The sequence below is a fragment of the Lepidothrix coronata genome, unplaced genomic scaffold (assembly GCF_001604755.1).
Source record: "Lepidothrix coronata isolate B3197 unplaced genomic scaffold, Lepidothrix_coronata-1.0 Scaffold54, whole genome shotgun sequence".
NCBI lineage: Eukaryota > Metazoa > Chordata > Aves > Passeriformes > Pipridae > Lepidothrix > Lepidothrix coronata.
In genome coordinates, this window is record NW_016690234.1 from 2,343,740 (window position 1) to 2,368,306 (window position 24,567).

The following is a 24,567-nucleotide window of genomic DNA, read 5'->3' on the forward strand; positions in this document are numbered from 1 at the left end:
TAGTGCTGGGATCTGTAAGCAAAGCATTGCTGGAGGCTGGGAAAGGGAGGAGGCTGGAAGAGAAGCTGTGTGCACGTGCGTGGCCATTCACATGGAGGCATTGCAGGTTTTCATCCACAGTGGCGTTTGGGCTGTCGCTCCCATCTTGTTGTCTTTAATTTTCCTCCCACCTCCCCTCATTCCATGGTGTCTTTATAACCATCTTCTCTTTCCTGTCTCATTCCTCCTGTCCCCAACCCCCTCCCCTTGCTGGCCTGAACCCTGTGGGCTGTAACCCAAGAGGAGCTCCGGATACAGTAAATAGTCCTTTCACTCGTGCAGCAGAATTGCTCCAGACGTTTCTATTGATTTTCACTGGACTTAAAGCTTCACCTTTTTCTCTAATCATCCCATAATGGCTTTAGTATGAACAATCAGGTACGAATTGCCATAAATCTCAGCAGCCGCATCCCCTCCGTTCGCACACGCTCTCTCGCTCATTGTCTGCTCATTCCTCACAGGTATTTTTATATTCTTTCTGTCCTCATCCTTTTCTTCCTGCTTTCCCCCAAATGTGCTGAGGTTTCTTTATACGCACACAGACTGTACCTTGTGCTTTTTAATTATTTCTTTGAAAATTTTCTTTATGTAATGGGAACTTAAGACTTGACTTTGAGCTGTACAGTGCCCACCCACATCACAGTGCAGACACATTAGATTTCAAAACTCCTGAATTTTTTCCTAGTAAGGAGCAGTTCCAGAAAATTCAGAGAGGAAAAAGACAACCAGGAGCATCATAGAAGGTTTGCCTTGAGCTGTGGTTGTTAGACCTTCCGGGAGGTGGTGGGGAGCTGCTCGGAGGGGGGGTTGTGTTTCTCTGAGCTTGCTCTTCAGACCAGGATTGCTGTGACAGTGACTGTTCCATAATGAGCCGGGATCAAGCCTCACCCAGCAGAGTCTGGCTCCAGGAATGGTCAGGTCTGCACCTACACCTCTGCTCTCCAATGTGGCAGGAGAGAGTTACACAGCTTGGTAACTGGTGGTGGGAGGGTCCCAGTGAGTCTTCAAAAACCCAGCTGAAGAACTGAATCTCCTCTGTCTTGGAGGTCAGTTTGGGGTACAAGAGAGTTGTTTGAAAGCTGTATTGTGCGTTTTAATACATAATATTGTTCTTTTAAATATGCATTGCAAAGGTTTAAAAATTCTGTATCCAGACCCTTAATCTACAGTGGATTCCACTAGGGAAGAAGCGGTTGGGGTACTAGAATTCTCTCACTCTGAGGGGAAGGAAAAGGGAAAAAAGAAGAGATAAGGGAAAAAAAAATTCTACCAAAGTTGGGGGACAGGCGCAGGTGCTTGTAATAAAGATTCCTGGAATGTTTCCCTCGGGCAGGTGAAGAGGAATTGTCAGTTTTCAGGTTCCTGAGAGGGCTGGGCAGTTCCAGAGCTGCTACTAGCCCTGTGCTGCCTTTGACAGCAGTGAAACACCAGCTGAGTTTCAGAGTAATGGATTCCCTTGGATGCTCTGTATATTGGCCTTCTAGTATGGCTGGATAAAGCCTGGAGCAGGGGACAGTGGAGGGGTGGATTGCTCCAGCATAGCTGGAATCAGGGTTTGACTTAATAGAAAAGCTTCTCTCTAGATCAGGCATGGATCAGACAAGCTCCAGCGCAGTTCTCCAGTCCTCAGAGCAGCTGTAATGCCATGTCTCTTCTGATAGCTGAAGAGATGCAGCGGGAGTGGGGGGAGTTCACAGAATGGTTTCTCTTCTCTCAGGCCTTGGTGTGGTCTGCAGTAAATTGAGATTGATTGGATGTTATTTTTCCTCTTGCTAATGTAATCCATTAGCCTGGCACATGCATAATCAGTTTAGAGCACAGTTAACTGGATGTAATCGAGTTCTTCCCTGCCTGCTGGAGAAAATCCTCTCCAGATGCTGCTGGGTGAGAGCGCACAGTGGGCTTATCACACACAATCCTCCTTATTCTGCTGCTTTTGCCATTTTCCTCCTAAATCACATGTTATTGGCTGCTTGCATTGCCCAAGAGCCACTTCTGTCAGTGTTACTTGCTGCCAAAAAATGTGATCTGGAGACACTGTCAGCCCATAGGCGGATGAAGCTTTTAGTCTTCTCCTGCGGCAATCCCAGTGCCAGGGGAGAAGGTCTGGTCTTCTGCTGCCATCTTCGTCCTGCACATTGCAATAGCTTCCATCAGGCCTCTTCCCTGTGGGGGGTGAGGGGACAGGGGTGGCAAGAAACTGTAAGGGTCTGGTAACCTTTCCTTTATTGTTGTAGTCTCCCAATTCCTTGCTGTCTCCCTAAAGTCCTACAACTAAACTGGAAATCCTGTTGTTTATCCGGCACTTGCTGAGGCACCTATGCCTCTCCCATGACTGCTGACCTCCTCAGGTAGCCAGGGGGGTTTTTATATCCTGAAGAAGCTAGAGCACTGTTGTCAATATGTGGCATCACATTTTTGAGGTGGGTGTTCTGGCTTGAGGTAGATGAAGGGTTTGAAGACCCTTCCTCCTGTAGCTGGGGTGGCCCAGTGGACGTGGAATGGCCAGGGCTGGGTGACCGGGGTGGCTGTGAGCAGAGGCAGAGACAAGTGCAGCTCCCTGGAACAACAGCCAAGGCTTGTCTCGTCATGACCACAGAGCATGAGACTAGGCATGGAGCAGAGCAGCGCTCCCCACATCTGGAAGAGGTCGGGCACGAGTTCCCAGTGTCTATTCCACAGGTGGAATTTCCAGAAGGAATTAATCTCTTTGAGCAAGAGCCAGGTTTGGACATTTCCTACAACTTCCTGAAAACGTCTATTTCAAAACATGCAGCTCAGAAGAAGTTTAAACAAAGAACTACTGAAGAAACACGCTGCTGGCCAGACTGCCAGCAAGCGCCTTCAAGGAGTTCATTCAGTGTCTTCCTTTCAGTCTTTCCAAGTGCTGAGTTCACTTTTTTAGGGAATAGGAAGTCTGAAGGAGAGAGTTTGGGTTACATTGTGCCCTGCATAGGGGCTCTTTGTAAGCTAGAGATGCAGAGTGTGCAGGAAGATGACTCCTTATTATCAGTGCTTGTGGTGCTAGCGGTGACAGAACTCTGGATCTGTGCTGACTCAGACAGAAACAAAGCTGATCTGTAGAAAGGGAAAGAGGAGGTGCAGCTGCACACCCAGCAGAAGGTGGTGGGTCCCCAGTTTCACCGTGGAGCAGTGTGTCCCATCCTGCCTCTCCTGCAGGAGCACATATCTCCTTTTCTGGCCTCAGGATGCTCAAAGAATCAACGCAAAGAAACTTGTTGGAAAATCCCCAAAAAGTTTTAATCCCAGAGGATTAAACTTTGGAATATTGTAGGAGATGTAGTTAAGGAATGATGATGATAATGCATTCAAATTCAATGTCCTTCCAGAATAGAAACAGACAAAAAGAGCATTTAATGTAATGGTAACTAACTTGGAAGTTAAAACTATACAAAAATGGGTGAGCTGCTGTTGGAGACAGTGAAGGGTGTGATGTGTGTGGGTCACAGAGGAATTCCTGAAAACCACCTTAGGTGTTAAATGTAACTACCCCTGAGAAAACGGAGCTGGGGGAGAACCCAGCCAAAGTCCACAGAAAGTCCAAGGTGATCAAATAGGAAAGTATGTCATGAGGAGTAGGGAAAGGAAAAGGGAAGAGGCCTCACGGTATGGGGAGGGGAAGGAGGAGAGAATCCTTCTTGCGTGTGTTTCAGAGCAGAACTGTAAGATGCCTCTGTATGTAGAATAAATCCCAGAGGGTGGTCTCACATGGAGGTACCACAAAGGAAGAAGTCACTGGGGTTAGCAAGGCTCTGCACTGCAGAGTTCTGAAGAAACCCACAGGAAGGGGCAGAGGCTCCTGGCAATAGTGTGGGCCAGAAACTGCAAAGCATTAAGTCAGCAAATGGATAGAAACTGTACTAGAAGAGTTCTTAGTAGGCATATGGATTAGGAAGGGGAAAGGCAGACTTTTGGAAGAGAAGGTTCTTGCAGCACAGCCAGTTGTTCGAAGGAGTCAGCCAGGCTACAGGCAGGGCTGGGCTGGTCCACATGGGTGGAGGGTTCCCAGGGCCTTTGCCAAGATTTTTCATGAACAGATCTTTAGCAAATACATGGTTATTGTCACTGGGGAAGAGGTTTGGGCATGGGTAGTGAGGTGAAGGATGAGAAACAGAAGGTGAAATAAAAACTAACTTTCCACAATGAAGAAAAAGATTGAAAAGATGCAGGGGGGTTCTGTGTTCATAAATGGCGTGAAAAGCAAGCTTAGAAATCATATAACGTAATATCTATAATATAATATATATTATAGATATATTACCTTATATGTTTACAGGTTTTTATATATTATATATATAGCAATACCTTATATGTATATGGACCACTTAGAGGTAAAGCTATGGCACTTGACGAAGAACTTTACAACACCTTGTGCTTTCACAGGAACTGGTTGATTAAATTTGGTGTCACAGTGTTAGAGGGATGGAGGACAGACAGCCCTTGTGGGGTGGTCTGGGCTTCTCCTCCTGTTTCCTCTATGCAAAAAAAAAAAAAAAAAAAAAAGAAGAAAACGAAAAAGGGGTTTAAAATTGCTCTTCCTGTGAGCAAGATATGGAATCATTGCCAGTCTCTTTAATGACATTGCCTCAGTGATTGGTGGGAAGCAGAAAGGCAAGTCAACAACATGGGAACTGTGTAAATCCTCCATTTGTTTGATCGTTGAATACTGTGCTCAGTTTAGCTCATTTTAGGAAGACTTAAAAAAACAAACCAGTAGATACCCAGAGAAAGTAGCAGGGGTGGCAGCTGGCTGGAATGACTTGGGCAAAAACCATTGACTTTGGAGTTGGCTCGACACAGGAATCTAGGGTGGAGAACTTGGAATTTCATAAATTTCAGTGCTCATGAAAATGGCTGGTTCATTAAAATACTGGTCCTTTTGGATTGGTGTGAGTTAGTCTTGCCATAATTCTGCAGTAGGGTCAAGCTGAGAGTCCTCTCATCCCACCACTTGGCTGACGGGAGATGTTTCCTGTAGGACTGCGGTGTAGGAAAACTCTGGCCCCAGACCTGCTGGAGAGCTGCACTCAGAGCTGCCAGGAGCTAGGCTGATTCAGCTCTGAAATACCCAAATGATGTCGTGGGCAAAAGAAAACACGTTTGGGTTTTGATTTTTATCACAAACTTCCTTCCAGCTCTGCCTTTTTAGGTTCTTGGGGTCAAGTTGCCCACAGCGAGTCTGTCTTGCTCCTTTGGAGATTTAGAGCTCTGTTAACCTTTGATTTACTCGCTGTCTGCTTTCACTGTGTTTTGGGTTTATTTTTGCAAGTTTATCTTTTGAAATACAGATGCAGCATCAGAGTTCCAAATTACACTCTTGAGCAACACAGATTGTGCCTGAAGCCCATTTAAATTACAGTGTATGAGGGTCTTTGAGCTGATTTCCTACAAGGTTTTAAGCCACATTCCAATGGCAACTTCACAAGAGAAACACCCATTTAAGTTTCCCCACAAAGTTGTTTTTAAAGCTGGTCTCTAAAACCTTTAGTTCAAATCTGCATCCTCTAGTCTCAGATAAACTTGTAATGAAAGATGAGTTTATGAACTGCCAGCGTGAGGAGGACGGACCCCTACAGTCCAGTACTCTCGGTCCTGTTGGGATTGATGAGTATTTTAATATAAAAAGCTCTCACTATAAGTTTAACCCTTTCAGACCTCCCTCTTGGGGCTCCACACAGGTCTGAGTGCTAGATTGCTCCTTCCTGTCACCCTGGTATTAAAGCAGATTCTTACCTTCCTTTAGGTATTTAATAACAAAGTGCGTTAGTACAGGATCACAGAACTTACTCTTTCTCTGTGCTCCTTTTTGAAAGGGCTGGAATCAGAACTGCTGAGAGCAAGCAGTGCTTGCTCTATGTTTTATTTATGGGCCTCAGTCACTTAGATTTTTCTTTCAACAGTTTTCCAGTAAGTGCTGAGCCATGTGCAACCAGCGGCTTAGTAAAGAAACCTCCCTGTAAAAGCAACATGAATAACAAAGGAGAGAGAGTGCAGCTGGAGCAGGAACCATATCACACAGCAGGAGCCAGGGGCTCCCCAAAACAGGGAGCTAAAAGCCCTCTGTCAAACAGGGTTTAGAATTCAAAATATTTGTGAGAATGGGCTAAAAAACTCAACCAAACAAACCAAACACAAGAACAGAAAAACAAACAAGAGAAAAACACCTTGACAAGCTTTATTCTAATCCATATAAATTGAGTTTTCCTCAGCTTCTGTAGCAGCCCTTGGGCAGAGCTGCAGTGACAGGGGGTCTTGGCTCTCCCCATTCAGCCAAAGTTGTGGGTCAGCAGGGAGAGGCTCAGCACAGGGAGATAGGAGGGGTCTTGGAAAGCTGTCCTGAACCTCAGGTGGCCTCTCACAACAAGGTGTCATCATGTCGATGAAGTGTCAATGTGCATCTGACCCTTCCCCACATTGGTGCTGGTTCTGTTTGTGGTTCATTCTTTTATCCTGGTAATTTTGGACCACATGGATGAATATTTAAATTTCCAAGCAGGAATTTTTCCCACGTCAGGTGATGGTTGTTCTCGAGACTTTCAGGGTGAAGACAAGGTGGTTCTGGCCATGGCTCTGATGCAGGGCTGCTGATGGAAGCCCTGGCAGACCTTGCCATGGTGGTGTAAGCTGTCAGGGACCTGCTGTCCCTCCTGTGCTGATGTGGGAAGTCACTGCTGCACAGAGGAGAGCATTGGAGGGTCAATGTGTCAGAGATGCTGGTCTGGATCTGAAAGATTGGCATTTTTTCTGGGTGATCAGCCACTGTGAGCAGAGGGATGGGCATCCACTTACTCTCCTGCCTGCAGGTTCAGCTCTGGCACGGGGAACTCCAGGCAAGAGAGCTGAGAGGTTTGTCCAGGGTAATAGGCCTGTTTGTTGCAGTCTTATCCAAGTGATTTTTGGGTTCTTATCCTGATATGTTTGTCAGGATCTTATCGCAGCACGGTTGTTGGGGTCTTATTGCCACGTTCCTGCAGACACATAATGCGTGCAGTTGAAGATGAACAGGTAGGACTGGAACAAGCCAGGATGTAGGAGTGCTGGAGCAAGGAGGTAGAGGAGCTGGAGGACAGTTCTGTGCGAGACTGAAGCGAGTGGCATTGCAGTGCAGAACTTAAAGCCCCCACTGTTTGCTGAAGTGCTGTGCTCGAGTAGTTCCTCCTGAGGATTCCACGCTCCCATCTGGGTGGTCATGTTTCTCTTTGGGCAGGTTGCTGAGGAAGCTTCCCAATCTGAGCATTCCCAAGACTCCCTGGCAGCCACACTCCCAAGGCCAGGGACTTTCACTGCTGGGACTGAAGCCCTTGCACAGCAGCGGCTCCAGTGACCCAACAGCCCTGCCTGACTCCCCGCACACCCCAGTCACACAGTCAGACCAGGTTTCCTCATCGTTCCATCCCAGATTTCCCATAGCAGTCTCAGATGTCTCATTCCATAAAACCATTTATTCCCAGTGCAGTAACACAGAAACAGCTCGAGCTGGTGGCCCAACAAAGGGACCCCTGGGCTTTTATCCCCTCATATTCTATGTATCTAGTCCCACTCTTCCTCCTGAGTCTTCAGCTCCTGCCCCCCTCTCTCTGTCCATCCGCTTCACTGGCATCACCAGTCTTCATTCTCCTTTGTTCTCAAAAAGGTTGGCAATTCCGGGCTGTGTCTTTGTGTCCATTCACCTGGCTGGCTCACCCATCTCTTTGCCCTTTGTTATGCCAAAAGTTGGCAGTTCACGGCCTCTTGACAATACCTGGACCAGGTGTATTGCTCAGCACACCTGATATGGCTCGAAGACCTCGAAAATGCTCTTAGTTCCTTTCCTGATTGGGTGGGGTCAGGTACCAGCTCTGGCCAGGCACCAGCCCTCCTGCTGCAGGCTTGATGGAGACAAGCTCATTAAATAATGGATGGGCACTCATTAGTATCCATCTCTGGCGGGGCAAAGGAGGGGAAGGGGGTGTTGCAACTCTGAAGGAACCCACAAGGTGCTTTCCCCAACCTGTTCTATGTGACATGGCACGGACTGCAGGTTTCTTTCTATTGGGCTGTGCAAGTGCACCGGGCTGCAGGGCACCGTGTGGTCCTTCTCCGGAGATAACTGACTTGTTCCTCAAGAAACTGTTGTAACAAAGTCTCCAGAAATGCTATGGAAGCAGTATGGGAGGTTCTGTGTTTGCTGTCTCATAGGGAATTCATTAAATTACAATAAATAATGTATGCATGATACATAACTTAATACCGTAATGTGTTTTTGGTCCTTCTTGCCAGTCCTAAAAATCCTGCCCCTGCGCTGCAACGCGCGCAGCCAAGTTCTGCAAGTCAAATTAGGCAATAACTTACACTTGTGCAACAGGTTCTCTGAAAGTTGTGCCTTCAGGTACTGTTGGTAAGCCTGGCTGCAGCTGTTGGGAGATCCTTGGCTCTGGGTGACTTTGGCAGAGAGGCAAAGATGAGTACCCACAGTGCGGGGTTGCAGGGCAGAGCCCAATGCTCTGTCCCCTCCTGACACCAACCCTCTCATTCTGCTTTAAAGCAGGGAGATGGATTCCTGAGGAGGTACTTACATCTCGATGTGGAACTATCAGTGCAGTGCAGCTATTCCCGGAGTCCTGGTTTCCTCTGTGTCCTAGACATTGCCTCGGGATTTTTCTGCCTTGGGGTTTTTCTGCCCCACAGAGTCTGTCGTGGCTCAGGTGGCTCACAGGCTGGAGAGGTGGGGATCTGGTGCAGGAGGCAGAGATGCTTTGATCTAATTGGGCAGGATGTAAACACCTGACTTGTATCCCTTTCACCTCTGGGTAGACATGCAGAATGTGGTTGGGCTGATGCACATGCCTGTTTGGGTTCCACCACATTGATGTGGCGGTTGGGGTTCTCTGACCCACAGCCAGTTACTGCCCCTCAGCTGCCTTATGGCCCCTGGGCTGTCTCCTGCCCCTCTTTCTGGGAAAGCAGTACAGCCCCGTCCCACTCACTCTCTCCTCTCCATGCTTGGAGGATGGATACAGAGAGAATCACCTGGGGAAGTTTCAGGCAGCAGTAACAAAGCCTGTCTCCACAGAGGGGAGGCTAATTACACAGCTAATTAATCCAACAGATGTCACTTTAAATGCCTGTTTCTTTGTGATTCTGTTGCACACATCATGCTGGTTAAACAGACTTCATGGACCCCGTTCAAAATGCCTGAGCAGGCTGCTGGGAGCTGCCGGGGAGACCCCAGGGTGTCCTGTTCCATAGGGAGGAGTAAGTCCCAGGGAGCCCAGTCTGGGCTGTGCTGTGGACATGCTGCACTTGGAGGGAAACACCATGTAATATCTGTGTTGGGTTAAAAACTCAGAAATAGCAGCTATGAGGGTTGAAGAGGTTGTTTACATTCTTGCTGTGAGTATGAGGGTGAGGCAGAGGGGACCCTGTCCCACCACAGGGCCAGGGGTCTGGATCCCTTTCCCCGTCCTGCTTCATCAGTGCTTGGTGTGAGGAAAAGAGAGTTTGGAAACCTGAGCTGCTCCAGTGAGGTCAATAGTTCAAACCCAAGGCTGTGGAGAGCATGAAGCTGCTGTCTGTCTGAGGTGAATGTGGTCTGTCCGGTTCCTGCAGCGTCAGGAGGACTCTGCTCCCTGCTCTGCCTTCTTGAGGGAGGCAAAATGAACATTTCTCCAATATTTTGAGTGAGTCTTCACTCATTAGGGCAGGGTCATGTCCTGGTGGACACCCCTGAGAAGGGAGCAGTTCCATATCCTCTTGTGGAGCTGGTCCTGCGTACTGAAAGTCAGTGGTCACTGTGTGACAGCTCTTGTTGCCTCTGCTGAGACACCCCCAATTCAAAATCCATCTACATCTGGCCACCAGCCTGGGGGAGTGGGGACACCCGCGACACCACACTGGTGTCAGCACTGGGAGTTTTATACGTGGATGCTGTAGTGTATTCCCCCTCATTGTGCTGTTCTTCAGGCTGGTACCATTCAGGCAGGGTGCAAACGTGTCAGTCACCTGAGGCCAACCCTGCAGTTGTCACATGCTGTCACACTGCATGGCAATGTCCCCATTTGAGATTGGGTTTGGGAAACGTCTCATGTTCTGTGTTTGCTCTGCTGCCTTGGCCTTTTATTCCACTCTGATACTAACAGAGTCAGAGTCTTCTCACTGAGCAGATTCCTTCTGGGCACAGTAGACTCGTACAGCACTGGCTGCAGTGTGGACCAGGGCCCCCAGCTCTGTACTTGGGGGGAGCTGCTGGAACAGGAATGCGACCCCAGTGCTCTGAACATACCCCATGAGACAGTGCTAGAGGCAGTGGTTGAGCTGCCTGGTTTTGGGAGAGGTACAGCTGGGGGGGGGAGAGTGTCTTCTTGGGGTCTCAACATCCTCAGTGAATCGCAGTTGGCGGCTTGAGTCAGCGTAATGGATGTGTGCTCATTTCCCACAGCTGATGAGGATTATATCAGCTTGGTTTAACAGTCTCATTTGCTGCTCCCAGTGCACACTTGTTTTAATGCGTTTCAGTTAATGAGGTAGAAGAGAGAATGAGGTGTTACTGTTTATGTACAGACAGCCAGGCTGTGCCGAGGGCTCTGGAGCCCGGCGGTCCCTGCCCAGCACTCTCCAAGGGACAGCATTAGCTGGCATTTATAGAAAATTTATTGGCTGTGGTTTATCCAGGTAACATTTCTCCCAGTGGTGCACATTTCCCTCTCCCGCCTTCCTTATACTTTATTGCAGGCTACAAGACATGTTGCTAACAGCCTGTCCGTGAGCAGGGGATCTCAGCATGCTGAGGGGGCCAGTGCTGTGTCTCACAAAATTTGATTTTGACACGGGCAAAGCTGCTACCATCTACCTGGGGTAAAAAGCTCACATGTGCCCTGAGGGGGTTTGTGGCTGGGACACTCCATACCTCCCTTGTTCCCCTGACGCAGTGCTGGCAGGTCCCAGCAGGGTCAGGGCCATGTGGTGCCATGCACTGGGTGAGTTCGTTCTTTCACTGGTGCCCTTGGAGTGCTCACCCAGTGTGTCCCTCTGGAGGAGAAGGTGTGCTGTGCCCTGGTGTGGTAGCGGCCACCAGTGCCCTGACCACGGGGACTCTGACTTCCTGAAAAACCGGTTGTCCTCGTGCTGATGGTGAATATTTGCTATGGGGTGGGCTGGAGCTGCGCTTGTTGGAGCAGCAGATCCCATGCCCAGTGCCGATGAATGGTTGAGGCCGCTGCCTCCATGCTGGCCAAGGGCCAGGCTGGCACCAGGGCTGACAGCAGCCAGAGGCCCTGCACACAGCACCTCTTTGAAGGTGAAGCTGCTGTTGGTTTAAGCGGGAATTAAACAATTACCGCGTCTTAGTTCTCCCCACCTCCAGTGGATTGACTCTATAAATTGTCAGCCTGTTGACATTTTAATGTGAATTATGTCATATGGTATCCCCTTTGATTTCAACATGCCTCAGTTTGTAAATACACGAGCCTCTCAAAGGGCTGTGGTTAGCGCACACGCGGGAGGCCTCGGGGGTTTTGGTGGGGAAGGAGCACAGTGCTTGTCTCCCGGCAGCAGCAAGTGTGCCTGGCACAGGTCTGCAGCTCCGGCACCGCGCTCGAGGCATGCACAGCCACGGCCTCAGAGCACCCACGGCTGCGGGCTCAGACAGCCCCAGAGATCCCACAGAGTCCTGCTGTGTCCCCTGGGTCCCTCTGCGTGCGACTGCTTCCCTGCCCCTCCGTGGGGCGAGAGCTGGCCGCGTCTGCGAGGGACTTCTCTGCTCCCCATTCCTGGTGTCTCCAGGCCAGCTGCAGGAGCTGTGTCTGTCACCTTGTATGGTTCCTGCTGTGTCTCCTCACAGCCCCCTGCCCCATCCAGCTGTCCTCCCACCCCCCAGCCTGTGCTGCAGAGAAACTCCTGATTCAGCAGGTCCTGACAGTTTGGATCAGCCTTCCATTATGTTTTTTTGAAAACTGGTCCAGAGAATTGTTGTTATCTTCTCACATATGCCAGTGGAAAGCGTGTCCCTAGGCAGGGTCAGCAGAGGGTAGGGTGCTCTCCTGGGGAGATGCCTTCAGGTGAGACTCACCTCCTCTCCAGCACAGAGCCAGAAGGTGTCCGAGTTTGAGAAATCTGATTTCCATCGCGGCTCCCACAGCATTCATGGGACTGTTCCATAGCTGTGGGGTGTTACCTACAGGTGTGTTGTATTAGGGCTGTGGTTGTACTTTTGGGGATGGCTGCAGGTGCAGGTGCTGTGGTACCTGCTGCTGAGTCCAGGACCCACCCGTGGATGAAGGACAGTACCTAGCTTTGGCTTTTGACCACCAGCATCATTGCCGGCAATGGAGCAGATGCTGGAAGTCCTTTCTCCCTTTCTGGAGAAGGGACTGCCTGTCCCAGAGCAGCTTCTTGGGCACTCTGTGACCCTAGGTGGGAGAGATTTAAAGGCTTTGGAGTCCTGTAGATGGTGTTTTCATGTCATGGGGGCTCTGTCACGGACAGGTCTGGTTGCCTCTGTGTGTTTCTTATGGTCCCACAAAGCAGGAACCTTGCTTTTATGTTTTTCATACCTCCTTGGCTCTGACCTCAATTTCCTGGTGCATGCACTGCAGTGCCCAGATAGGCCTATCAAAGTGTCTGACTCTGGGCTGGGCAGGGGGATTAGCCAGAAATGAGAATCTTGGGGCTGCTGGAGTAACCAGAGTTACACATGCAATTTCATAAACAGGGTTTAGAAATCTGTCATCTCCTTACACTTCTCTAATGTGAGTGGACGCTGCTCCCAAAAAATGGTTTTGCTGCTTCCATTTTATTTCTAAATTGGAGTGGTTGGTACATGCTCCTAATGCTGATCAGAGCTGCCTCTGTGGTATTTATCGTTTACCCTTTGTGTGTCTCTGCAGACTGTCCACTGGGATTGCAGACCCAGAATTGCTAAAACCAATAAATAGTGTGCCTGGCTTTTCCCAGGAGTTTCTGTACCCGTGTAGGCAAATGCAGGTGGATGCAGATACATGTGAACAAAGGAAGCACCAAAGCACAGAGACATTTATCATCTCAGGTTTGCTCTGTTTGCCTCCCATTCCACACACTCTGTGTTTTCCATTGTTGTGGTCTGTCTTGGAGGGAACAGCTACAGCTAATGCTCAGAGCCATTCTGGTCTCTTGTAGATCCCTCTGCAGAGTTATACTACAGTTGAATTAGGTTTTAGGTACACACAGAAAATTTAGAGCAGCAAACTCAACCGTTCATAGGCTGCAAACTGCTTGGAGGCCGGGTAGGTGAGTCAGACAGTTCTGCTGCTGTGGATTGCTGTGGGCCATTGACATGTCCTTCCTGGTGGAAACCAGGTGTGCTGGGAACAATTGCATGCCCAAGGACTGGAGAGGTCTCTTGGTTAAATTTGGAGGAGGCTGTGTTCTGAAGGCCTCTTGTGGCCAAGAACTTAGTAGGTTTCTTTACAGAGTAGTTGCTCAGGAGCGTAGGGCAAGGAGAAATGGCCTGAATTTCTGTACACAGTTTTTAGGACACATTAGTGTCTGGTGGGTTCATGAAGCCCTCACAGCCATGTAGAACATAGGAAGTAGCAGGTTGCCTTAATTCAGCCCTTTGTGTGCAGATATTATTTTAGTTCTTAATTATAAGTAGTCCCATACATATTTTTGCAGCAGGATTCTTGCCTCATTCTGTGAGTAATTATTCCATTTCTTTTTATCTTCCTCTTTCATTACATTGCCCCAGGCTTTGTCTAATACAATCCAAAGCTTTCACTGAATGAAGAATTATTTATTTTCTCATGGGCATTTCCATGGTGCTCTGTGTTCTGTTTGTGTTTCACAGACACTTAATGAACTCACCTTCATAGCATCGTCTGAAATCAGCTGGTGCTCCTGTCCCTGTGTTCAGGGTAGGCTGATGCACAACATCTGCCTCAAAAGTTGTGGTCTGGCTGCCCAGCTTGGTGCCCAGCCCTGCAGCCTGCACCTCTGGAGAAGGGCTGTTCCACTGAGGGTGCATTCTCTGGCTCTGTCGGTTTTAATCTCACCTTCAAGACTCGAGCAATATTTTTTTATATATATATGTATTTCCTCTTTCTGCTTCCATTCTGTCATACTAGTCTATTGCATCTTCCTCTGCTTCTCCCTTCTCCCATATCCCTGCTCTTGAAAATCCTTGCTGTGGACTGTGGGCAAAGGATGAGCTGAGTCTGTTGTTCCTCTGTTGGCATCCCTGTTGGCTTCTGTGCCAGGAGGTTGTGTCCTCCATCTCTTCAATATTGATATTCTTTGATTTATGGAAAGGATTTAAAAATTGTCTTGTGTATTGTTGTTGTTATTGTTGGTTATCAGCTGGAAGTCAGGGTGGTGCAGCGCTGTAGGAAGTTATAAAGAACTGATAGGAAAACAAGGAAAGCTTCAGTTCATCACAACTTCTCCAGAGATGGATGAAACAATAAATCCTGGGTGAAGGGAGTTAATCTGTATCTGTAGTGTTTTATTAAATAATGTGAGCTCAGGGTGAGTTTCCCACATGGTTTCATGGTGCATTATTACAACAGTCCCTCGCTGTGCCTGGGGATCCCCTCCTGTCCCTCCAGTCCTTCCATGCCTCCGGAAGGACCTCACTTCCACAGCACTTCTCTGACTCACTGCTGGGGTTCTACCTGCAGTTGATGGGGCACCTGGAGCCAAGGCAGGATGGAAAGGGACTGGCATACCTGGGTGCACTCAGCTGGCACACCTCGGCTTCAGGGCATGGGGAGGAGCACAGTGGTGTCAGACAGTCCTCAGGCTTTTCCTTTAGAGACCGGTGGTTCTTTTCCAAAAGACTTAATATGGGAAAAAGTAGCATTTCAATTGAAATTCCTAAAGCTGGCTCCACACATAGAGAGGGTTTTGGGTGGTTAAGTCTGGGCTGCATTACCAACACAAGACCAGATGTGTGTTGAGTCGGAACCTCCTTGGAGAGCCCTCACACGTAACGTAGGGATCGTTCCCATCACTGCTGGAGGAAATAAAACATCACTGCTATGGAGAGTCTTAGCCTGGGTCTGTGTTATGGAAAGCCTTTTTCAATCACTCAGCAGCTATATAATTACAATATGGGCAACAGATTTTGATCCCGCTGTCTTTTCAGGTTCCTCCCAGCCCTTTTTATTACATAATTTGCCTTTTATCCGGTGCTCTTCCATATTCCCAGGCTCCTCTAGTTCACCTGAGTATTCACAGCTTAAAAACTCACACTGAACTGATTATTTTCAAGTAGATGTACAAAATACGTTAAAAAGGTCTGGGCAGTGACATCATGGGTTCTGCTTGTGGTTACTGTCTTGTCTTCACCTTCAGCTGTTCTTGCCCTCTTTCTTTTCCTAACCCTGGAAAAGATGAGGCTCCTTGAATTCCTCAGCTCCTTGCTGTCCCAGAATTGAGAAAGGAGTGGGCTGGAAGCCCTGAGCCTCTTCCTTGGTGACGTTGCTGCATTGTGGCACAAATTCACTTGCTGTTTTTTTCACTCCATGCTGTTGCTGTCCATACAGTGCCTTGCAGACAAAAGTATAGCTTTTCTGACAGATTTCTTCAGGGATGACAGCATCCATGGAAATATAAAGTGATGAAACTGTACACTTTTCTGAGGAGCAGAATGTCCCCAGTTCAGGTTTTTGGTTAAGTTGCAAGAGGAGCTCCACCCTTCACAATTCTGTGCTGCTCTGCAGGAGCTGCTGGGTGAGGCTGACTCTGGGTGACATCCCTCACATCCTCACCGGCAGTGGGAGAGGTCACTTTGTGTGAAGTTTGTTTGTTTGTTCCTGTTGGTCAGAGGTGCCCAGGTGAGCAGCAGACGTACCTTACAGGGCTGTTGTGGGTCCCATGGCAGAGCCACAGCTGGGTGGGAGCATGCAGGGTTGAGGGCAGCACTTACCAGGCCAGCTGATAGGAAATGTACTCTCGTTGTGCTTTGGTTTTAGCACTATAATTAGCAGGATCGATACTCACACTCCTGTGTGCATCTCCATGTACAGCAGCACTTGTGCCAGCGTCTCTCAGGGGGAGTTTCGGGGATCTGGAAAATTCTCTGAAGTTGAAGTTGCCCAACAGTGGATCTCTTGTGCCGGCAGCTCTGGTAGCACAGTCATGGAAGAAGAGAAAGTTTGATGCTGTAGGAGGAGCCCAGGTGCAGTCAGACCTGTCCCTTTTCCCCCTCTCTGGGCTGCTCAGCGAGCACACGGCATAGTGTCCGGGTGTGCTACCAGAGTTAGGTACTACAGCTGAGGAACGGCATCTGGCCACTCCCTCACCTCTCTTGGCATCTCTTCCCTCCCTCAAGAGGTTTCCAGCTGGCATCCCACTCTTCTTCCCCAGGGCTGGAAGGCACAGCTGGGCCAGCGCTGGCTCCGCCGTGGACTTTGTCCTTCCTGGAGTCCACGGAAGGAGTCTTAGTGATCCTCTTGGCTTTCAGTGGTCCCACACAGATTTACATCTTTGGGGATCTCTTCTAAGGAATAATTAATTAGTGCCTTCAGGTCTGTTGCACAATTAAAAGGGTGGGGGATGTGAATAGAAGTTCAAGCTTTCTTGGCTTATGCTTTCTGTTAACCTCTGTCGTTCTCTGCCCACGGACCCTGGGGAACTGTGGGTGTGTGGGGATGCTGCTCATCATGGGCGGCATAAACAACGTCCTCGTTAGGAGCTGCTCTAAGACCTCGTGAAGAAGTTGGCTGCTGGAACCAAACAGGAGCTGGGACTGTGCCTCCCCCTGGGCTTTAGCCCCTCCTCATTAAGCAGGTCCAGGCTATTGATTGGGAGCTTGTGTTTGGAAGAGTCTTACTTACTCCATGCATTATCTTGACAGATTGATCAGACCTGATTGAGAACCTCTTAAAGGAGCGAACAGCTGTAATGGGAAAGTTGGACTCTGTCATCCGTTAGGATGATTCTGGGAGCGAGAAGAACGAGGCTGACATCTTGGAGCAATTGTATTTACAATTAACATGGCTGAAAACGATTGCCTCTATTGATCCCTCCTTCCTGCAATTACAGCCCCATTGTTTACATTCCAGCACTTCGGTTATAAAAAGGAAATTCAATAATTATTGCATTATTTAAAGTTAAAGTGCCACAGAGTTTGCTGGCTACGCTTGCTGGTTGATTTAACGTTCAGTAAAATCCATGCTGAGCTCTCCATCCTTAGGCTGAGCAATATTTGGCTTTTAATGAGACTTCAAGGGCTGGTGGAGCAAACCCAGTTTGCTGGGTGGCTTTTGGGGTCGTGTATGGGGGAACCCAAAAGCCTCACAGCACAGCGAGCACCAGGCTCATGGCTGGCAAGGAGAGCATCTGTGGCATTCACTTAACACCAGGCAGGGCTGGAGGGCTTGGAAAATACAGATCCAGGGAGACATAGGGGTGGGCTGTTAATGGGGGCATTTAGGACTGTTCTTCAAGGCCTTTCTGTGTGACCTGGGGACTTGGATCAGTACCTCATCCTCTGTGGCAGGAGGGAGTGCTACATTTTTGGCCTCTTGGAGGTTAAAATGAGGGTCAGAGACCATTCACCACAAGCTGAGCTGCAGAAACTTGGGGGCACATAAGCCCAAATTCCACCGCTGGCACTGCGCTGCAGAGCTGGGATGCACAGAGCTGGGAGGCTGGGGGAGGGAATGGTTTGTAACACTGCTCCTTTGGAAGCAGTGAACAATTCAGCATGTCAGTGGATACAAAAGAGCAGAAGTTCAGCTTTTGAACCTGCTGGATGCAGAATCAATTTTCCCCCCCTTTCAGGGGGCGGGGGTGACTGCAGGCTCTCCAGCCCTCCCTGTGCACAGGCAGCGGGTGTCCCGCTGTGTGCCGTGGCCGCCTGCGGCTCCTCGGCTCCAGGAAATTCCAGCCAGGGCTGCAGGTGTGAAAGGAGAGCAAGACGGATTGGCTAGCCCTGACTTTTATGAAGTACTTGGAACAGAGCAGGATCAGACAGCTGCATCCACATGACTTTCATTAAAAATTCAGATTCTTCTCTTGCAGGGCTGTGTGATTTATCTTGTGCAGCAGATCAGAGGCACACAGGGGCCAAGAGATGCTCGTGAGGCCTCTGAGGTCTGTGGCGGGGTCGGGTCCCTTTCCATGGTGACCCATAGCCCCTCTCCAGCTCCGCTGTAAGGGTCATGTCCTGTCCCTCTCCCCGGGGGTGTGTTGTCACAGGCATGGTCCTTGCTGGCACCTGAAACGTTTCCTACAAGCCTGTGACTAATTACCCCTGTCTGACTTCACCCCTAGGAAGAGTCAGTCTATGGGCGTCCTCCTGCCCTGCAGATGTGCTGGTGGGGTTGAAGTGACTCCAGCACCTCCCAAGCTTGGGTCAGCCTCTCTAACCGCTGAGGTGCTCCCTGATTCTGTGTGCTGGTTCTGGTCACTGGTGCTGCACAGACATCAGTTCTTGCAGGAGGAAGCCTGGTGCATGTCTGCAGTGCTGCTCCTTTCCGTGGCTTTCGTGACCCTCCAGCAGATTTTTGGCTCCTTCATCCTCAGCTGCATATGTCAATTGTTTGAAATCACTAACTTTACCCATCCTGACGGAGCTCAAAGGTAGGAAGAGTGTTACATGTGGAGAAAACCTCCTCCAAAAAAGCTGAAATCTGACAACTGTTTTTTAAAGAAGCTCTGGGTAGTGGAGTGGCCTCTGGTTTCATGGCAGGGTGTCCTGTGATGTGAGAGCGCTCGGAAGTGATGTAGAGGAGGTTTCTCCAGACTCTTTATCGGTGACCCACACACCACCTGGCCATATGGAACAGTCAGAGTGGTGAGGAAGAGGATGTTTGTGCAAGCAGGAGGATGGAGGACTGGCTGGGGTCATCCCCAACAGGCTTTGTGCAGCCCTGGGGTGCTCTCAACTGAGGATCCAGGGGGCTCTGGCTGACGGTCCTGTAACAGCTGGAGGTGAGGAAAGTTGTTCCTTTTGTTTGTGCTGGTTCTCTGCTGCATAACATTCATGAGGTTATTTTCCCACTTTGGTTCTGGCCCCTAGACCTGTTACCTCAGCTGCTTTTCCTGCCCACCGAGACCTGGACATGGGGGGGGGGGTGTCCAAGCTGGGGAGCACTGTCTGCCTGTCCTTGGGGCAGTGACAGAATTTCTGCTGCTGGTTGTTCTGTTGAGGTCTGAAGAAGAAGGAGCTGTCCTTAAGCCTGGAGAGAGTTTTCTCACATGTTCTACTGCTTTTGTATCATCGAGACCTCCTGAGGGTTGTGGTGGGGTGTTTCCCCTTGCAAGCACAGTGCAGGGACTTGAGAGATTCCCAGTGCTGTCAGCATGTGCTTGTCCTGAGCAGCGTTCACGGCCCTCTGAAGGGAAAGCTTTGTGCAAGATGAGGTTAGGACTGCATAGAAATTGGGCCTTTTTCTAATGAATAATAAACATCAAAAGCATGAGGTAGTTCAAAGTGGTTTTGCGTCTCCCTGGTGAGCTGGGGTTACAGGTCAGATGTCCCCCAGAATGGCAGCTGAGCCACTAAACATGGCAAAGAGGGATTGGGGAATCCCCATGCCCCTGGCAGAGCTTTGGGGGCATTTCTGTCCTGTCACCATCAGAATTCAGCTCGTTACACCATGGCTGAATAAACTTTGCACAGAAGAGATTTTTGAGCAGATACAGGTTTAACATCTTTTAAAATTTAAAAGGTGTGGAAAAGTTCTTAGAAATCAGATTAAAGGGTGAACATGAATGGCAGAAAGAGCTACAGAAGTGTTCAGGAGAGTTTGTTAATGTGTGTAACAGCAGCAGCACAGGGCCTCAGTCCTGGGTGCTACAGTCTGAGCTCCAAGAAACATCATGCGGTTTGTGGCATGAGGTGAAGGGGGCTGCCTGCAGTCAGGCAGGGGGATACAGTGTCACGTTAAATTCCATGATTATTGTAAAGTACTGTGGGTGAAGCAGTGTGAGATCAGGAAAGGAGAGATGGTAAAATAAACAGAGTTTGGAGTATGTGAAGAATGGAGAGAAACAAGAACTGACTGTAGCATCATTCCTTACTTTGTTTAAAAATTAGATTTCTGTAGTCATACCCTGCGAGCATTTATTATTTATTACAAGAAAACAATTCTGAACCAGATGTTGAAGAGCGAGGGCTGGGCAGTCAGTCCGTCGGCGTGGCAGGGTCAGCCCAGCCATGCAGCTGGCGCCGGTCCCTGTGCCACCCTGGCCGTGCCACACCCGCTGTCCCCAGGCAGGTCCAGGGGCAAACAGAGGAGACAAGACCTCTGACCAGGACCCTCCTGCACTGATTGCTATGAGAGAACAGCCTTACCCAGACACCCACACAGTCCCTGCATGGCAGGCAGGCTGGATTTGGTGTGGTGTGTGTGGGAATAGGTGCTGGGAGCGGCGCAGTGTTGCGCCGTGGCTGGTGTACGTACAGGAACAGCCGCGTCCCCTGGGAAGCCGCACTCGTGAGCCGTATGGTTTCCATCAGAGCGTTCCTTTCTCTGTTTCTGATTTAAAGTGGAGCTTTGACTCAACCTGATCAATATTTCGCATGCCATGCGTGAAGAACCAGATGTTGGAAGTTTCCTATCGTGGAGAGGGAGGGGCAAACACCCCCCCGGACTCACAGAAATCAATGTTCTCTGACAGAAGTTGGTTGGGTTTCCTTGGAACAATATAGTCTTTTGATTTTCAAGTTGATTTGTCTTCTAACAAGGTTCTGGTTTAATATTTTGAATTTGTTTCCTGTGATATGGATAAATTCTCACAAGGGGGAAGTTTAACAGTGTGATGGGCAATAACTACACGTATTTGGCCAGCATTTCATTGCCTCCAGCAGCTCACAGCTCAGACTGGCTCGGCCCTCACATTGTCTTTCTCTGAGCTGCTCCCTTCCTCCACTGGAGGATGAGGTGGATCCGGTGCATGTGGTGCTGTGCCCAGCCTGGGCTTGGTGGTGGTGGCGGCACCCTCAGCCTGTGATTCCTCCAGGACTTCAGGCAGGTGAAGATCATCCCAGCACAAGGTTTGAGAGGAAGCAGAAGAAGAGTAGAAAATAAGACACATTTATTAAACTGTTTAAAACAAATGTTTTCCTAAAATCCCCTTTTAAATGAGGGCAGTGCAGAGCGTGCCTCTGGTTCCACAGAGACCATGTCCTTAATATTTCCTTGAACCTGTGACCGGATTTTTCTCTTAATTGCTCACTGGGGGTTTTCTCTGCCTCCGTGCAGAACCTGCCGCTGAGCCCGTGGGCACTTCCTGAGCTCCAGCGCAGGGTTTGTAGGACAGGGCTTCCCCAACGTGCCTCGTGGCTGGTGAGGGTGAGGATGTGGCTGGTGTGGCTCCTGGAGACAGAGCCTGGCCTGCAGTGAACTGGGGCTAGGAGGGCTGTGGAGGGGTCGGGATGGAGCCGGGCTGGCAAGGCTGAGCCATGTGAACCGGGCATGTGACTCTTGTGATGGCCCCACTGACCTTTTATGCCTTAAGCCATTTCTCTTTCTGTGGCTCAGGAAGAGGGTAACACATGCAAACAATAGAAATGAGAGGAGGAAGAAGTTCTTATGAGGGAAAACAGCAAAAAATCTTTTGAGGGCACCAGTGGGATTAGTGCCCTCGTGGATTCTTCAAATATTACAGTGAATTTAATTAAATACATCGTGATCCCAAAAGAGGCTAGTCTAATTAGCCAGATCTAGAATACATTTATTCTCTTTCCTCACCCTTCCAATCAGAAGCCTCAGCATCAGCTCATATCCTATTTTTAATCATTCCTAGACTCAGAGGGCTCTCCTTCCTCCGTGTGAGCGAGGCACACAGCGCTGGGTAATATGTGTCTTTAATCTTATCTCAGCTGTAACTGAGATAATACGCGTCGGAATTTTTACCAGAAGATCCTGGCTGCACGTAGGCAATATTTTTGATTGACAAACCTCAAGATCGTGCCCAAATCACTGTACTCATGCCTTGGGCCAAGTGTGTGGTAAGGAAAGAGTTCCATGAGATGACACAAAGACAGAAGGAGGTCTCAGAGTTGGAGCTGGCAGGTATTATTGCCCAGCCGAAGTGTAGGTGTGGGATGGAAACACCACTGGCTTTCGCTGAGGGGTCTCTCATGTTGTTTCACCTTGGTATCCATTTTTCCTCAGCTTGTGATAAGTCCTTACTGTGGGAATTGGGAAAGTTCCTGTGACCTCCTACTTCCAACCCAAAGGGAGAGCGGCCATGTCGTGGCAGCCAGCATGACCCTCTGGTTCCAGGAAATAATTGCCACATCCACGGGGTCCACGACATGAAATGGTGCTTGGTTTCCCTGGTGGCACAGAGCTCTGTGCCAGAGGATTGGTAGGTTTTGTCAAATAATCACTGTGTAATACTCTGGAATTAGCTGTATTGGCTGCAACAGCACAGCTCCAGAGAGGGACCAGGGTTTTTCCAAGTGCTGAGCCCTCACAGTGGTGCCCGGCTGCATTCCTGCTGTTGGCTCTTCAGCCTGGGTTGCTGTCACAAATATCTTCCAGCCAGGCTGCTGCTTCCTTCCCAATCCGAGGGAGTGGAGTGCTGGGTGATGGACAGGATGGCTCTGCACTCTGCTTCAATACACTGCTTCCAGGACCTCTCTATCTAATGGGTTTATTGTGTTCTAGTATTGCTTTGGTTTTATTCTTTGTAGTTTCCATTAGAATTTATCAAATTTAATTTTATGTATGACATGCAGTTGGATCCCTTCCCAGGACAAACTATGAGTGTGAAGGAATGAGCCCTGTGTGGGTCATGAGCAGGTGTTAGTGCTGGGCCTGGTGCTTTCTCTCACTGAAGGAGATAATCTTGCCTTTCTCTATCTGTGCTTTGTGCCCATTTCAGTATGTTTTGATTTTCTTGCTCCTCAGCAGGAGAGCACATGGTACCTTGGGAACAAACAGGCTTGGTCTCACTGGGTCTGTGTCAAAACGTGGTTTCTTAACTAATTCCCAGGTGGTTTTTAGCAATTTACAGTGGACTAACTCAGGGGATAGGGGCTAATAAAGGACATTCACATCCCTCTGCTTTGTTCTCCACAGCACCTGCAGCACCATGAGAGCGGGGTCGAAGGTGAAAGCTGCTACTACCACTGTGTCCTCTGTAATTACTCCACCAAGGCCAAGCTGAACCTCATCCAGCACGTGCGCTCCATGAAACACCAGCGGAGCGAAAGCCTCCGGAAGCTGCAGCGCCTACAGAAAGGTCTTCCTGAAGAAGAGGAGGATCTGGGGCAGATCTTCACCATCCGGAAGTGTCCAGCTGCCGAGGCCGGTGAGTGCTGCCACCCTGGCATGAGCTGGGGGCAGGGGTGGGTGAATGGCATCGGACCCTCTGAGCTGTTCAGTGACAAGCTCATTGACATTCCTGTTTCTCTTTCCTGCTGTGGGATGACACTTATGGTTTATCAAAAACACATTATGGGAATCCCTCTTGGCTGAGGTGGGATTTGGGATTTAGAAGTTTGGGACGTAGAAGCGTGTGTGTCGGTTTAGGTTGCTGTCTGAAACACTGGAATCTTGTATGACCATTTAAAGGTACCATCACATCTGGACAACTTGACAAACCAGTGCAGTAGTAGATGTTTTGCAGTGGCTCAAGTGATGCCCTGTGCGCCAGCACGAGCTGTAGCAGCTTGGCACTGATTTCTGTTACTTAAGCCACACTGAATCAAGAGGAGGAAGGAGCTGGCTAGGAGTGGGCAGAAGGGGTGAGTGTTCCGTATCTGTTTTCCATGTCTCCTCTTGGCAAGGTAGATAGAGTGAAGGGCTTGGATGAAGCATTTGCTCACACAAATCATAGGAAAGGAATTGCAGCAAGAGCAGATGTACCTAAAGGGAGCAGTTAGGCTGGACGGAACAGAGATGGTACTTTGTTTAGTCATGTAAAGGGCTAAGAAGTTCTTAATGTTCTGAAAAATCGAGGTCTCCTGAAGCCCTCTTTGGAGGGAGGAAGAGGAGAGATGGCTTGGGTCAGCTGGTTCGTGTGCTGTGAAGGTGCTGGAGCTGGGGGGTGTCAGCAAAAGCCTTCACAACCCTCCTCTTGGCTTCAGGCAGGACATTCCTCCATGACTGCTGTGAAAATGGGTAAATCCTACAGAAAAGCACTTTGAGGAACTGGCATTGTGCAGTAAACACACATGGAGATGAGGGAGGTGGTCTTGGCTTAAAGAGTTGAGAAGGGACTGCAGCAGGAGCTGAGGGAGAACATGTGGGGGTCCCTTGAATTCGTAACTGGGTCACATTGCTGCTATGCCTGTGAGTAATGGGGTTCTGAAATACACCCAAAACACCCCAAAAGTGTAACAGGAGATGTTTCATTAAGAGTTAAATTCAGTCTTACGGAAAAAAGTGCCCAATCCATGACCTCGGTGGCCCAGTGGAGTCGAGGGCATGGAACATGCTTCCCCAAAGGTCACGGTGACAGTGAGAGCGCGCGGTGACTGCCACACCACCCTGGGGGGAACAGCAGCTCTGGCAGCCGTTCCGCTGCGCTGCGATGCTCCGCTGTAGGAAAACATTCCGATTTCGAAAGGGTACCTTGGGCAGGGCTGTG

The 24,567-nt window shown here is 49.3% G+C and overlaps 1 protein-coding gene across 5 annotated transcripts in view; it reads left to right on the forward strand.

The window, feature by feature from the left end:
• Positions 1-24,567, forward strand: part of ZFHX3 (zinc finger homeobox 3) — a 129,844-nt gene that overhangs the window by 47,863 nt on the left and 57,414 nt on the right. For all 5 annotated transcript variants that reach the window (XM_017816260.1, XM_017816258.1, XM_017816259.1 and 2 more), the window contains one exon: positions 23,055-23,286. In XM_017816260.1, coding sequence (XP_017671749.1) covers positions 23,055-23,286 — 232 coding nt within the window. The remainder of the gene's footprint in view (positions 1-23,054; positions 23,287-24,567) is intronic.